At 62.5% G+C, this 12638-nt stretch overlaps 1 protein-coding gene across 3 annotated transcripts in view; it reads right to left on the bottom strand.

Moving 5' to 3' along the window:
- Positions 1 to 1689: 1689 nt before the first annotated feature.
- The window catches only part of DCHS1 (dachsous cadherin-related 1), a 31141-nt gene continuing 20192 nt past the window's right edge, over positions 1690 to 12638 (bottom strand). For all 3 annotated transcript variants that reach the window (XM_083734840.1, XM_083734839.1, XM_083734841.1), the window contains exons 12-21: positions 11677 to 11802; positions 11349 to 11558; positions 9894 to 10757; positions 9254 to 9367; positions 8615 to 8826; positions 8321 to 8475; positions 7469 to 7599; positions 6897 to 7183; positions 6286 to 6424; positions 1690 to 6075 (exon numbers count right to left, since the gene is read on the bottom strand). In XM_083734840.1, the coding sequence (XP_083590966.1) occupies positions 3509 to 6075; positions 6286 to 6424; positions 6897 to 7183; positions 7469 to 7599; positions 8321 to 8475; positions 8615 to 8826; positions 9254 to 9367; positions 9894 to 10757; positions 11349 to 11558; positions 11677 to 11802 (4805 nt within the window). In that variant the 3' untranslated portion in view covers positions 1690 to 3508. The remainder of the gene's footprint in view (positions 6076 to 6285; positions 6425 to 6896; positions 7184 to 7468; positions 7600 to 8320; positions 8476 to 8614; positions 8827 to 9253; positions 9368 to 9893; positions 10758 to 11348; positions 11559 to 11676; positions 11803 to 12638) is intronic.

Below are 12638 nucleotides of genomic sequence, written 5' to 3' on the forward strand. Positions count from 1 at the left end.
TTCCGGGGCGAGCCCTGGAGGATTCTTGCAGAGAGAGATGCAGCCTTCCAGGTGTCCCATTCTCAACTCAGTCTAAATGCTACGGCTTCTTTGCAAGCCGCTTGATGACATCATTTCCCAGTGGATACTGAGGAAGGAAAGAGAAAAGACGTGGTCCCTTTTCCCTACTCCAAGCTCTTTGTTTCCGAGGCAACACACTGTCCCAACTTACACAACAAAGAAGAACCGTAGCAAACTAGGCCAGTTGACTTGACCCAGGCAGGAGGCGCTCCTCCTTCTGTTCTGGTTCGACTGGTCTTTTGCCTACACAAGCGAGAGCAGGGACAAGAGGAAGGGCGAGGAGGCATCCCGACAGCCCAGGGATCAGAAGGGTGTTTACCCAAGTGTCTTCAGCCCGTGGGCAGACTCGGGTTTTAGCAAATGTAAGGCAGACGAGAGATGCCGATAAAGATGACAAACACCTGATAGTTAGCTCTTTTTTGGCAAGAGAGATAAACAGCAGCTTCCGCGGTGCTCTGGATAAACATGCTCACACACCTCCAGGCCTGGCCCACAGGTCTGGGCCCCACGGAGCACTTGCAGCAACAGTGGGGCTGGACCTCAGACGGCCATCCAGCCTCTCTTGAAGAACTTCAACCTTCCTTTCGCGGGAATCGCTTCCACTGCGGAACAGCTCTGACTGTCGGAAAGGTTTTCTGAGTGTTTAGTGGGAGCACCCCGGTTCCTCCGCTCTCTCGGGTGCCCTCCAGCCGCTCGCCCCCGAACTGCCGACAAAGGCTCGTGCCCGGGGCAAGCGCTGAGGGGAGCCTCCGCCCCACGCCCCTTCCCAGCTGGCGCGCCTGCCCCGCGGCGGGGCTCGGCTGGGTTCGGGGGCTCCAGAGGGGCGCGGAGCTGCCGAGTGAGAAGGGATCCCCCAGGTCATCTAGTCCACCCCCGGCAGGCAAGACTCGCAGCTCCAGCGCCCAAGTTCACCCGGAGTTCACGTCTGCGGGCCGCTCTGGCTAATCCTGCCACTTGGCCGCCGCGGGGAGCTGAGCCGCCTGATTAGGCGCATCTGCTTCGGGGCTTAGGCTAAGCGGATGAAGCCCGGCGCCCCCAAAGCTGAGCGCGCGACGGGGCGGGAGCCGGGACCAGGCGCGACCGAGGGTGGCGCGGGTCGGGAAAGCCCCCGTCCGCCGTCCTGTCAGGGCCTCCGGAAGCAGCCCCGACGCCGACCCCTTTGGCCCGGGCGTAGAATGGGGCAGCCCGAGCAAACTGCACTTGGGGGTAGAGAGGGGTGCTGGAGGGAACAGCCGTCCAGGAGGAAGAGCGGCTGCTCTCGCCCCTTCGTCGCCTGAGCAGCCACGGGAGCCCCGTCGGGCGCCACGACTGCGCCTCGACTCTGCAGCTAGAGGCAGCCCCGCTTCTGCCGGCTCGTGGCTGGAAGCACAGGAGGGGCAAAGGCTTTTGGCTCTGATCCCGCTTGCCGGCTCCTCTTGGGGGCGCCTGGTCGGCCGCTGTGAGGACAGGCTGCCCGACGAGATGAGCCCTTGGCCTGATCCTGGACCCGAAAGCTCTTCCGAGGGTTTTCTGGCCCATTAAACTGCCATCCACAAAAGGGTCCTCCCGCCCCCCCCCTAAGCGGTTGCCTTGGGGGTACGGGGCCCCGTCTCATCCCCTCAGCCCCCCCCCCGCCAAGAAGACGAGTCCTTACAAACACGGTGTGGTTTATTAAGGCATTACTTCAAAAAGTTGGCACTTGGATCTGGTCCCTGCTCAAAAGGAGGGCCGGGGGGCGGGCGGGCGGGGCACCCGGGACTTATCATGCTGCGGATGCTCAGCAATACAAAAAGATACAAAATGCTGGAAATAGGAAACAGATTACAATAAATAAAGAGAGTCTGCCAGGCTGGGCTGCAGTCAGGGCAGAGAGGATGCCAGAGCGGGAGGCTTCAGGACGGGCCTCATGGGGTTAAATGGGCATGGGAGGGGGAAGGAGGGGTCTCCTGTGCTTGTCCCTCAGAAAGCCTGGGCCCATGGTCTTGTGCATGCAGGCAGCAATTCTGCTGGTAGAGCTTTCCCCGGCCCTCGGCCACCCCAGGCCCACCCCCCTGCGCAGGAGCCTTCTGGGAAGCCTGGGGGCAAGGAGCAAACTTCTTGCAGCTTCGTCCCCTTCCCTGATGGGGTCTCTCCGCCCTGCTTCCGGGGCTTCTTCAGCAGCCTGCCCCCTGTGGCCCCTCAAGCTCCTGGTCAGGCTGGAGCCAGTTGACCAGCCTGGCAGCTGCACTCTTTCCCTCCTGACATGCTAGCTTTCTATCTGCAGGGCATCTGGCCAGACGCGATCCCTCTTGCCAGCACTGGCAAGGAAGGGGGGAGCAGCTGCGTGGCATGCAGAAGAGCCTGGGTACAAAACTTGGCCGCCTCTCCAGGGAGGCCCTGGAAGTCCCCTGCCTCGGCAGCTGCTACCAGCCAGAGCTGGATGGGTTCAGGAGATGGCCGCTCCCTCTGCTTGCCCTTATTCTCATGTATGTGCCTGTAGGGCACAATGGGGGTGGGCGGACAGACAGGGGTGTTTAATTATTGCTTCTGTAGTACCATTCACTCCCCTCACTGAAAAAAGGAAGCCAAGGGAGGAGCACTTGGTTATTGCAAGTCTGCGCTGAGGGTGGGGAGGTATTGCTTTGAAGTTGTGGGGAGTCTGGGATCCCCGGCTTCAGTCTCAGACAAAGAGCATTGGTGCTGTATCACCCCATGACCCCCACACCCAGTGCCAAGCTGTCAGAGTGCGGCCCTTCCTGCACAGCACCCAGTGTGAGCGAGCAAAGTGAAGGTGCCCTCTTCCTAGGTTAAGATTTGCTTGTGTGTGTGTGTTGGGGGGGGGAAACCAGCCCCCCAAGGCATGCATATGCCAGTGCAAAGCAAGCAGTGGGAGGAGGGCACAGGACCCCCTGGCACGGAGGGGGAGCTGGTGGCATCATGTGGGACTGTGAAGGGCACAAGTTGCGTTTACCTTGGCCCAGAGAGAGAGAGAGAGAGAGAGAGAGAGAGAGAGAGAGACGCTTTGGTCAGGCAAAGAGGCCCCTCCATGGTGGCTGCCCCCTTTGCTGCTGTGGGGTGCCTTTGAGTCCCATTGCAATTGGAGCAGCAGCATCTCTCGGGTCTGGAGGGGGCAGGGACAGCCCTGAGGCCACGGGGCTTCAGCCAGACGCCCCTTCAGCAGACCCAGCCCAGGCAGCTGCGTGTGCAGGGGGGAGCAGTGCCCCGTGGGGTGGGGTGGGGGTGGAACAATACTGAGAAGGTGGTGTGTGTCTCCCTGTGAGTAGCATCTGTACATGGGGTGGGGGCAGTGGAAGGACAGCAATGAGATCTGCCACAGGGCGGTGGTCCTTGTGCCACGCATGGAATGCCCCCTGGAGCGCAGCCCATCTCCTGCCACCGCTTTGGCCAGCCAGTTGCCTGGAGAGGGACGCTCCAGGAGCGGGGGGGGGGGGGGCTTGTGCTCAGTCAACACCCTTTGCAGAGTCTCAAGCTAGATGCGGAGCTCGGCCTCCTCAGAGGCCCCCAGGGAATGCTCGGTGCTGATGGCGGAGGCCGAGGGCCCCTGGGAGACCCCGAAGGGAGAGACCATGGGGGAGCGCGCAGCCAGTGGGGAGAGCGAGGGGGAGAAGCTGGGGGACATGGCGGCCGAGGAGAGGGAGCCCTCGTGGCTGATGGGGGAGCGTCGCAGAGAGGAGGAGGAGGCGGTGGCCAGGTGGGGGAAGGCCCGCCCCACGGCCGGCTTGGGGGGCACGGACTTGGCGCCCGGGTGCGCCACGGAGGTGATGAGTGGAGGCGGGTCGATGCGGGGCTTGGGCTTGGTGGGGAAGGGCTTGCGCAGGGAGCTCTCGTCCTTCAGGCGGGCGATTTCTGTGAAGACGCTGGCCAGGGGCTGGAACTGGGGGCACCAGTTGAGGAGGTAGTCCCAGTTGTAGCTGCCGCGAAGCTCCTCATCGCTGGCCACAATGGCCGTCAGGGAGCCGTCCACGCACGGCTTCCCGTCCTCCGGAAAAGAGTAGTCTTTGGGGGCGGAGGAGACGCTGAGCCCACAGCCGGCCCCCAGGTAGGGGCCGCTGCTGCCCCCGTCATCCCGGTAGAGCTGGGGGGGCTGGCCGGGAAGCAGCAGGCCACCAGGCCCCTTCCGGTTCTTGAACCAGTGAGCCGCATCCAGGGTGGCGGGCTCGCAGGAGACGTCCGAGAGGCGATCCGCGTCCGTCTGGATGCCGGAGTCGGGTCCGCGAGCCACCAGATGCTCCTGCAGGGAGGAGGTGACGCTGGACATGCGGGGACACTCGTTGATCATGCGGATTTCGTCGTCCTCGGCCGCCTCGGCGGAACCTCGCCCGCTGGAGTGGGACGGGTCCAGAGACCCGCCCCGGGTGTAGGGGCCGGCCGGTTCCGTGCCATAGCCGGGCAGCGCCTCGTGGTAGAGGCAGTCTCCGCTGGGCAGAGTCGGATCGCCGTGGCCCAGCTTCTGCAAGGAGCCACTCTGCACATGGGCCAGATCCACCTCCTTGGGGCCCCGGCTCTGCCGCGAGCGGACCAGGGCCAGCACAATGGCCACGGTGGCCAGCACCACCACCACACCCAGGGAGGCGGCCACGGCCACCACCAGGAGCAGGTTGAGGTCGGGCACCAGGCCGAAGGAGGTGTGCGTCACGTCCACGGTGACCTGGGCGGAGGCCGAGCGCGAGGCGGGCAAGGGGCTGTGGGCCTGCACCTCCAGCACCATTTCCCGGGGCTCTTGCTTGGGAGGCCCCCCCGAGGGCGCCTGGCTGTCCACGCGCAGGTAGATGGCGCCACTGGTTTGGTTGATCCCGAAGAAGGGAGACGGCTTGAGGAGCGTGTAGAGCACCACTCCGTCGGGGCCCTCGTCCTCGTCCGTGGCCACCACGGACCCAATGCTCTGCCCCCGCTGGGCACCCTCGGGGACCTCGAAGCTGAAGGCCGGGCTGAGGAACACGGGGTCATACTCGTCCTCCCCGGTCACCAGAACACGTACGGTGGCCGTGGCCGATGTGTTGCCAACATCCGTGGCCTGCACCCGCAGCTGGACGGCCTTTGTGCGCTCAAAGTCAAAGGGCTGCAGCGCATGCAGCTCCCCGGAGCTGCTGTTGATGGCGAAGGCCTCCCCACCCTCGGATGGCAGGAGGGCGTAGCGCAGCTCCCCAAAGGCTCCCACGTCCAGGTCCACGGCCCGCACCGTGGTGACCAGGCTCCCTGGCGGCAGGTTCTCCCTCAGGCTGCAGCTCAGCACCTCCAGGGGGAAGTAGGGGAGGTTGTCATTGATGTCCTTCACCTCCACGGTGATGGACGCCAGGGCAAAGTGGCCGCCTGCTCCGTCCGAGGCCCGCACCACCAGGGTGTGCAGGGCCTGGGCCTCGCAGTCCAGCGCCTTTCCCAAGCGCAGCGCCCCTGTGGACGGGTGCAGCTGGAAGAGCCCGCCAGGGTCCCCGGAGCTGATGCTGTAGCGGACCTGGCCGTGGGCCCCCGAGTCAGGGTCCTGGGCTGCCACGCGCAGCAGCTCTGCCCCGGGCACGGTGCCCTCGCTCACGGCCACGTGGTAGGCAGAGCGTCCAAACACTGGGGGGTTGTCGTTGACGTCCAGCACAGTGAGCAGCACGGGCACCACGGCGCTGTGCTGAGGCACTCCCCGGTCCGACACGGCCACCGTCAGGTTGTAGATGGCCACGGCCTCAAAGTCGAGGGGCTCCACCAGCACCAGGGCACTGGCGCCCCCGGAACGGCCCTCCAGCTGGAAGGCGTGGCCGCTGTTCCCGCTGACAATGGTGTAGTCGAGGGCCGCGTTCTCCCGTGTCACGTCGGCATCTGTGGCTTCCAGGGTGAGCAGGGTGGTCCCCGGGTGCAGGTCCTCCGACACGCAGGCGTTGTAGTGCGGCTTCAGGAACTGAGGCCCGTGGTCGTTCACGTCCAGCACTTGGATCTGCACCGTGGTCCAGGCCGAAAGGCTGGGTGTGCCCCGGTCACGGGCCTCCACTAGGATGTCCAGTGTGGAGCGCCCTGGATCCAGCACCAGGAGCTGCGTGGTGAACAAGGTCCCTGGGAGGGCAGAGAAAGGGCAGTGAGGAGGAATAGGAGGAGAAAAAGAAGAGGAGGAGGAGGAAGGAGAGAAAGAGGAGGGAGAACATCACAGAGGACAAAGAAGAGGAGAAGGAAGAGCTCAGCCAAAGTCCCGCCCCCCCCCCCCAGAACTGCCCCTGCCCCTGCAACACATCTCACAGGGGCCTCCTCCCACGGCTGCCTTCATACCGTTGGTCCGGTGGATGGAGACCAATTGGCTTGGCCTGGCCAGCTGGTAGGTGACCTCCCCATTGGCACCCGAGTCCAGGTCTGTGGCGCTGAGGGTCAGGATGGGGCTGCCGGCTCGGGTGTGTTCTGGCAGTACAACCTGGGAGGACACAGAGGGTTACCTGTCATTCCTGGGGATTTATTTGCCCTCCAAGGTTGTGGGGGAAACCTCTTGGCATGAGCTGCCCCCCACCCATGGGTGCTCCTGTGAGGAGCCAAAGGGGGAGAAGAGCAGAATGAGGGCAATGAGGAGAGGGTCCGGGGGGGGGAGGCGTGGTCTCTCCGGCACGTGACTGAGCCATGTTGAGCTGAAGGGGGCAACTCACGCCCAGACCCTTTTTCATATTTGGCACAAGTGCTGCTTAAACTAAAGCAGCAACATAGCAATTTGCATTGAGGTTTGTGATCGAAGGTGCCATCGCTGGCCTGCCCTCTGAATCCTAGCTCTGGGCCACCTTTCTGCACTTTCCCACTGCTGCAGAGCTCCCCTACGCCTTCTGACGGGTTCTGCCCTGCCTGGTGAAGGACGTGGGGCCCCTGGGGGGAGAAGCCCGAGGGCAAAGGCTGCGCACCTGATACAGGGCCTGGGAGAAGACGGGCGGGTTGTCGTTGACGTCTTCCACCAGCACCGTGACGTTGGCCTCCGTCTCGTGCTGAGAGTCTGAGGCGCGCACCGTCAGTGCATAGCGGCTGCGCTGCTCATAGTCCAGCGGCCCCAGCAGAGTGATGCGGCCCCCGTAGCGCAGGATGCTGAAGGTGCCAGCGGTGCCACTGTCCAACACCAGCATGTAGGAGAGCTGCGGCCCGCAGTCCACGTCGTTGCCCGTCACCATGGTGATCTCGGTGCCCAGCAGGGCGTCTGTGGAGTGGGGGGGAGGGGGTCAGAGCTGGGCCTGCCGGGGGCAAAGGCCATGCGAAGCTGTTTGGGTTTGCCCAGGGGGCATGGCTTCTCCCCCCCATCTCAGCGGAGGGCTCTGCACTTGCTCAGAGGTGCTCATGTCTTCAGGTTTTGCAAGTGTTTCCCAGGTGACCCCCTCCGTGCCTGCTTTTGAGGGGAGCCGTGCAGAGAGAGCCCCGCTTTCCCACAGCGCCCCTCCCCCCAGCCAACCAAGGGGGCTTCATGAGCCCTCTTCCATCTACTCACTCTCAGGCACCCGCACCTCCCAGGGGGCAGGGATGGTGGGGCTGTTGTCGTTCACATCCATCACCAGCACTGTGAGGGTGGCAGAGCCCACCAGAGGAGGGTTCCCTCGGTCTGTTGCGGTCAGCACCAGGCTGTGGGCGGAGGGAAGCAGGAGCGTCTCAGGGACAAGGGGGCACAGCGCATGGCGGGGGCAGAAGAGGGAACTGGCCTGGCCCAGTCACCGACCTACCTTTTGGGGGCCTGGAGCTTGAAATGCCACGGGGCCTCTTGGCAACCAGCAACGAGGTCTGGGCGAGCCCCGTTCTCTTCTTCAGTGCCGGAACTGACACCTTTACAACATCTGTGCTACTGACTCGGACTTTGGTGTTGTTGAAATATATACAACTTAAACTCCAACCAACGCAGCTCAGATTGGGTCTACTAGACCCACAATTTTTAAGCAACGTGGACTAAAGTTGCTTCTGGGGTCCCTCTGGGATTCAGGGCCCTGAAGCCGAAGCTTCATTAGTCTCACAGTAGATCTGTCCCTGCCCATCCCCCAATCCCTGCCCTTTCTGTGGGAAACCCAGCCAGGTGGGTGGGGTATTATTATTATTATTATTATTATTATTATGGACTGGCTGCCTCTCCTTGATTCCTGCGAGGAATCCCAAAGAGATTCACCACACAGTAGAAACACATCTCTCAAAACAATTAAAAGCAATTACACAATTTAAACACCACCTCTCTCCCTCTTCCCAACGTCAACACAGAGCCTCAGAGAGGATAAATGTCTCCCCACGGGCTCCTCGCGAGGCTTGTGGCCAGAGTCGCCCCCTGGCTGGAAGCGGCGAGGCCGAAGGGCGGACTCACCGGGTCTGGGCCCAAATCTCCCTGTCCAGGATGGCCGCTGTCGTGATGGCGCCCGTCTGGCTGTTGATGCGATACAGGCCGTTCATGGGCAGCGTCTGGTTGATGGTGTAGGTCACCTGCCCGTTGGGACCCTGGTCCAAGTCATCTGCCACAACCTGCCGTGAGAAGACGGGGAGAGTCCTGCCCCCGCTTGGACCTGGCCCACGTGCCCCTCCAGCCCCCCCCCCAGTGCTGCTCCTGAGGTTCGCCTGGAGCCCCGACGAGGAGCCCGCCAGCCCAGAGGACCCCTCCCACCTGGATGACGGGGGAGTCGTAGCCCTGGGCCTCCCAGATGAAGGCCACATAGTTGGGCAGCCGGAAGCGCGGCCGGTTGTCGTTGACATCCTGCAGGTTGACGTTGACAGCCATGAAGCCGAAGGAGGAGGCTGACTCTGCCTGCAGAACCAGGCGCAAGCGGGGGCTCAGCTCAAAGTCCAGGCTGCGGGGATTCTGCACCGACACCAGGCCTGCAGGGGCAGAAGGGGGAGATCGGCCGCCTGCGCCACACTCTCTCCATGCAGGGAGGGTCCCTGGGGAAGCCCTGGGGTGGGGGCCACCCTCTCCCTTGAAGGCAACTTGGGGGCTGCTTTGGTTGGCATGTGGGGCCCTCCTTTGCCATGGAGGCCTGCGCTCTACGTCTGGCAAGCTGGACCCAGATGGCCAGATCCAGGGGGGAGGGGAGGCCCTGGAGCAGGACCACATCCAAGTATGTGGTGGAGGAGAAGGGAGCCAGGAAGGAAGGAGGCGGCCCCTGAAAGCCTCCAGGACAAAGCAGGCTTCCAAGGGGGCCTTTGGACCCAGCGATGAAGCCGCCTGAGAACAACGTGGCCCAAGGCCTCTCCTCGCGCCCCAGGGGCCCCCTGTCTGGCCCTGCCCTCGAGGGCCCCTCCGTACCTGAGCTGGGCTGGATGCGGAAAGCGCCCTTCTCATTGCCGCTGACGATGCTGTAGGTGATACGGCCTGAGGAGCCGGCTGTGTGGGCGGCTGGGGTGCTCAGCACGGTGGTGCCTGGAGGCGGAGGAGGGAGCCGGGGGGGGGGCAGGCCTTTAGAAAAAGAACACCCACTTCCAGAAGGAAACCTGCTTTGTTGTTAGTGGAAGATTCAGGACAGATACCAGCAAGCACTTCTTTGTGCAGCACAGAGTTAAACCACGGAACTCCCTCCCACAAGAGGCAGGGATGGCCACCAACTCGGATGGCCGTGAAAGAGGTTTAGGCAAATCCATGGAGGGGGAGGGGGCTCCCGAGGCCCACTAGCCAGGATGCCTGTGCCCACCTCTTGTGCTCCGGTCCTGCTTGTGGGTTTCCTAAATAGTTATTAATATTAATATTCAACCCTTTATCAAAAGATCCCAGGGTTGTGTGCAACATTAAGGACACATTTTATGGGCAACAGGATGCCAGACTCTGAGGTTTCTTATGCTCCCTTCTTAAAATCCTTTGGGACCCACACACAGTGGCCTTGGTGCTCCCACTTATGGGCTGGGCACAGACAAGGCAGCCCCTCCCCTTCTGCTCCAGCCCCTGCCCATACCTGTTGCGGCGTTCTCTGGCAGTGTCACGTCGCTGGTGCTGCGGGGGAAGCGGACCCCCCGGAAGCCCTCGTCGTGCAGGTGGATGACCACCACTCCGATGGAGGAGAGCGGGGGCTCCCCCAGGTCGCTGGCCAGGATGAAGACAGTGCGCTGGCGCTGGGTGAGGGTACCCAGGGGCTGCAGCAGCTGGATGGCGCCTGTGTAGGTGTTGATGGCGAAGGCGGGGCTGGGGGCGGCCAGGCGGTAGAGGAGGGAGGCGTTGGCGCCCGCGTCGTGGTCCTCAGCCCGCAGGGTGGCCACCACCCGCTTGGCGGGCGTGTTGCGGGGCAGCGTGACAGAAAGTGGGCTGAGTGGAAAGGCCGGGATATGGTCGTTGACGTCCTGGACGCTGACCGTGACCTGCACGGCAGCACTGCGGGGGCTCAGGGGGGACGAGTCCACGGCCACGGCCAGAAAGCGGTAGGAGTCTCGCTGCTCCCGGTCCAGCGGCTGCGTGGTGGTGAGGCGGCCTGTCTGAGGCTCCACCTGGAAGGTGCCCAGTGTCTCGTTGGCCAGGAAGTAGGAGACACGTCCATTGGGCCCCTCGTCCGGGTCCTGGGCCTCCAGCTGCAGCACCAGCGCCCCCACGGGCAAGTCCTCCGGCACCTCGGCCACGTAGCTTTCCTGGGCAAAGCGAGGGGCGTTGTCGTTCAGATCCAGCACTTGCACGTGGAGCACCAGGCTGGCGCAGCGTGGGGGGGAGCCGTGGTCACAGGCCTGGACGGTCAGGGCGTAGCTGGCCACACGCTCCCGGTCCAGGCCTCGTGCTGTGGACAGCTGGCCGGAGACGGGGTTCAAGGCGAAGTCTTCCTCAGAGTCTCCAGCTGAAGGCGGAGCAGGAGGAGGAGGAGGAGGGTGAAGCCTTCCTGGGCTGGCACATGACTGCCCAAACTACCCCTCGTGCTGGTTCCTCAGCTGCCGATGTGCCAATCCTCCCCTGCCTGAAGATTGCCTTACCCACTTCATGGAATTGACACTACAGGCATCCCATAATCCCCTTTCTGCATTTGAAAGCACTTAGTCTGGAACTTCTTGCCTACTGCTATCAAACAGGCAGCTTCCCTATATTCCTTCTGACATTTTATCTGCTTTAGCGTTTTAACTTTTTGTAGGCTTTAAAGCATCGCTGCAAATTTTTCTTGATTTTCTTCTTTCATCTTTTTGTAAACTACTTTGAGGTTGTTTTCCCACAATTGAGCAAAGTATAAATTTTAATGTAATGAATAAATAAATAAAATCTCCAAGGTTTAATACGGCTCCAAAGTGGGAAATGGAGGCTGCATGGACCCACTCTGAAATGAAGGGGGACCAGGAGAAGGAGCCCCTGGTGGGGTGGGAAACCCTCCCTTCTGCCCTCCCCTGCCTTTGGCACTGCATCACCCCAAGCAGGGAGTCTCCCTCCCTCCCTCCCTCACCTGCCAGGCGGTAGGTGAGGCGCCCGTTCTCCCCTGCATCGTGATCCGTGGCCCGCACGGTGGTGAGCTCCACCTGGCTCTGGTTCTCTGGGACCTCCAGAGAAGAGGCCTCCGCCTGGAAGGTGGGCGCGTGGTCGTTGTCATCTGCCACCAGGATGCGAACCGTGGCCTTGGCCTGGCGAGGGGGCAGCCCCTTGTCCCGCGCGTACACTGTGGGGAGGGGGAGGAGGCTGTGAGGCATAGAATCTCTGTCTTGGTCCTAGAAGGAGCCGCTGGCCTGTGGGCCTCAGAAGAGCCCCCCCCCCGAGGACCCCCTCCCCCAGCTTACCTGTCAGCAAGTGCTCTGCATGCTCCTCATGGTCCAGGGAGCGCCGGGTGCTGATCAGACCTGTGTGGGGGTCGATGGAGAATTCGTCCCCAGAGATGCCGCCGTAGGACACCTGCCCATTGGATCCTGGCGAGATATGCAAGGGAGGCTGAGCATGGGCCCTACTCTTCCCCCACATTGACCTCCTCACCAGCGCAGCCCCACAGGCACAAAGGCCCCTCTTCCACACCCTCCCAACCACACTCGGCTGACCCCCCCCCGGCAAAGCCAGAGTGTTGGCAGGGCAGGGACTGAGGGGCCAGCTGTGGCAGCTGCCAGAGGTTGGCATGTTTAAACTGGGCTTCAGAAGCCTTTCAAGATCAGCCTGACATAGAACCACAGGCTCCACTTTGGTACCACTTTGGCACACCGTGTCTCTGCCGCATGGGAGCTGCTGCTGCTGCTGCTGCTGCTCTGAAGCTGAGGAGTGGGCAGGGCTGAAGCAAGAGGAGGTGCTCCAGCAGGCGGCCAAAGGCAGGCGCCAGCTAGGCCAGGGGCATCTGCGTTTGCACGGAGTGGTGGCCAACCCAACACCAAATGGTGCTCTTGCCACCTGCTGGCCATTCTGGCCATTTAGTCGGGTTGATCTGCTGGGCTGAAGCCATCTGTGGTCTCTCTTGCATTTGCACCCTCCTTTTGCTCCAAGGATTATCACCATTTAATTCTAGCCACCCTCTTGTGAGTCAAGCTAGGCTGAGAAGTCCTGACCAGCTAGCCAACAGTCTCCATGAGCCAAGTCCAACCTTTCCTCCCCTGGCCCACCCCGGTGCCCCCAGCCCAAGCTGGCAGAGGTTCTCCCCCCACTGATGCCCATGAGTTCAGAGGTCTCCAGTTTCAAAGACAGCGGGTGGCCTTTGGCACAATATGCACAGTGCCGGGCCCAAGGAGGACACAATGAGCCCCCATGGAAAGGGGGCTTGCGC

The sequence above is a fragment of the Podarcis gaigeae genome (assembly GCF_964106915.1).
Source record: "Podarcis gaigeae genome assembly, chromosome: 4".
Taxonomy (NCBI): Eukaryota; Metazoa; Chordata; class Lepidosauria; order Squamata; family Lacertidae; genus Podarcis; species Podarcis gaigeae.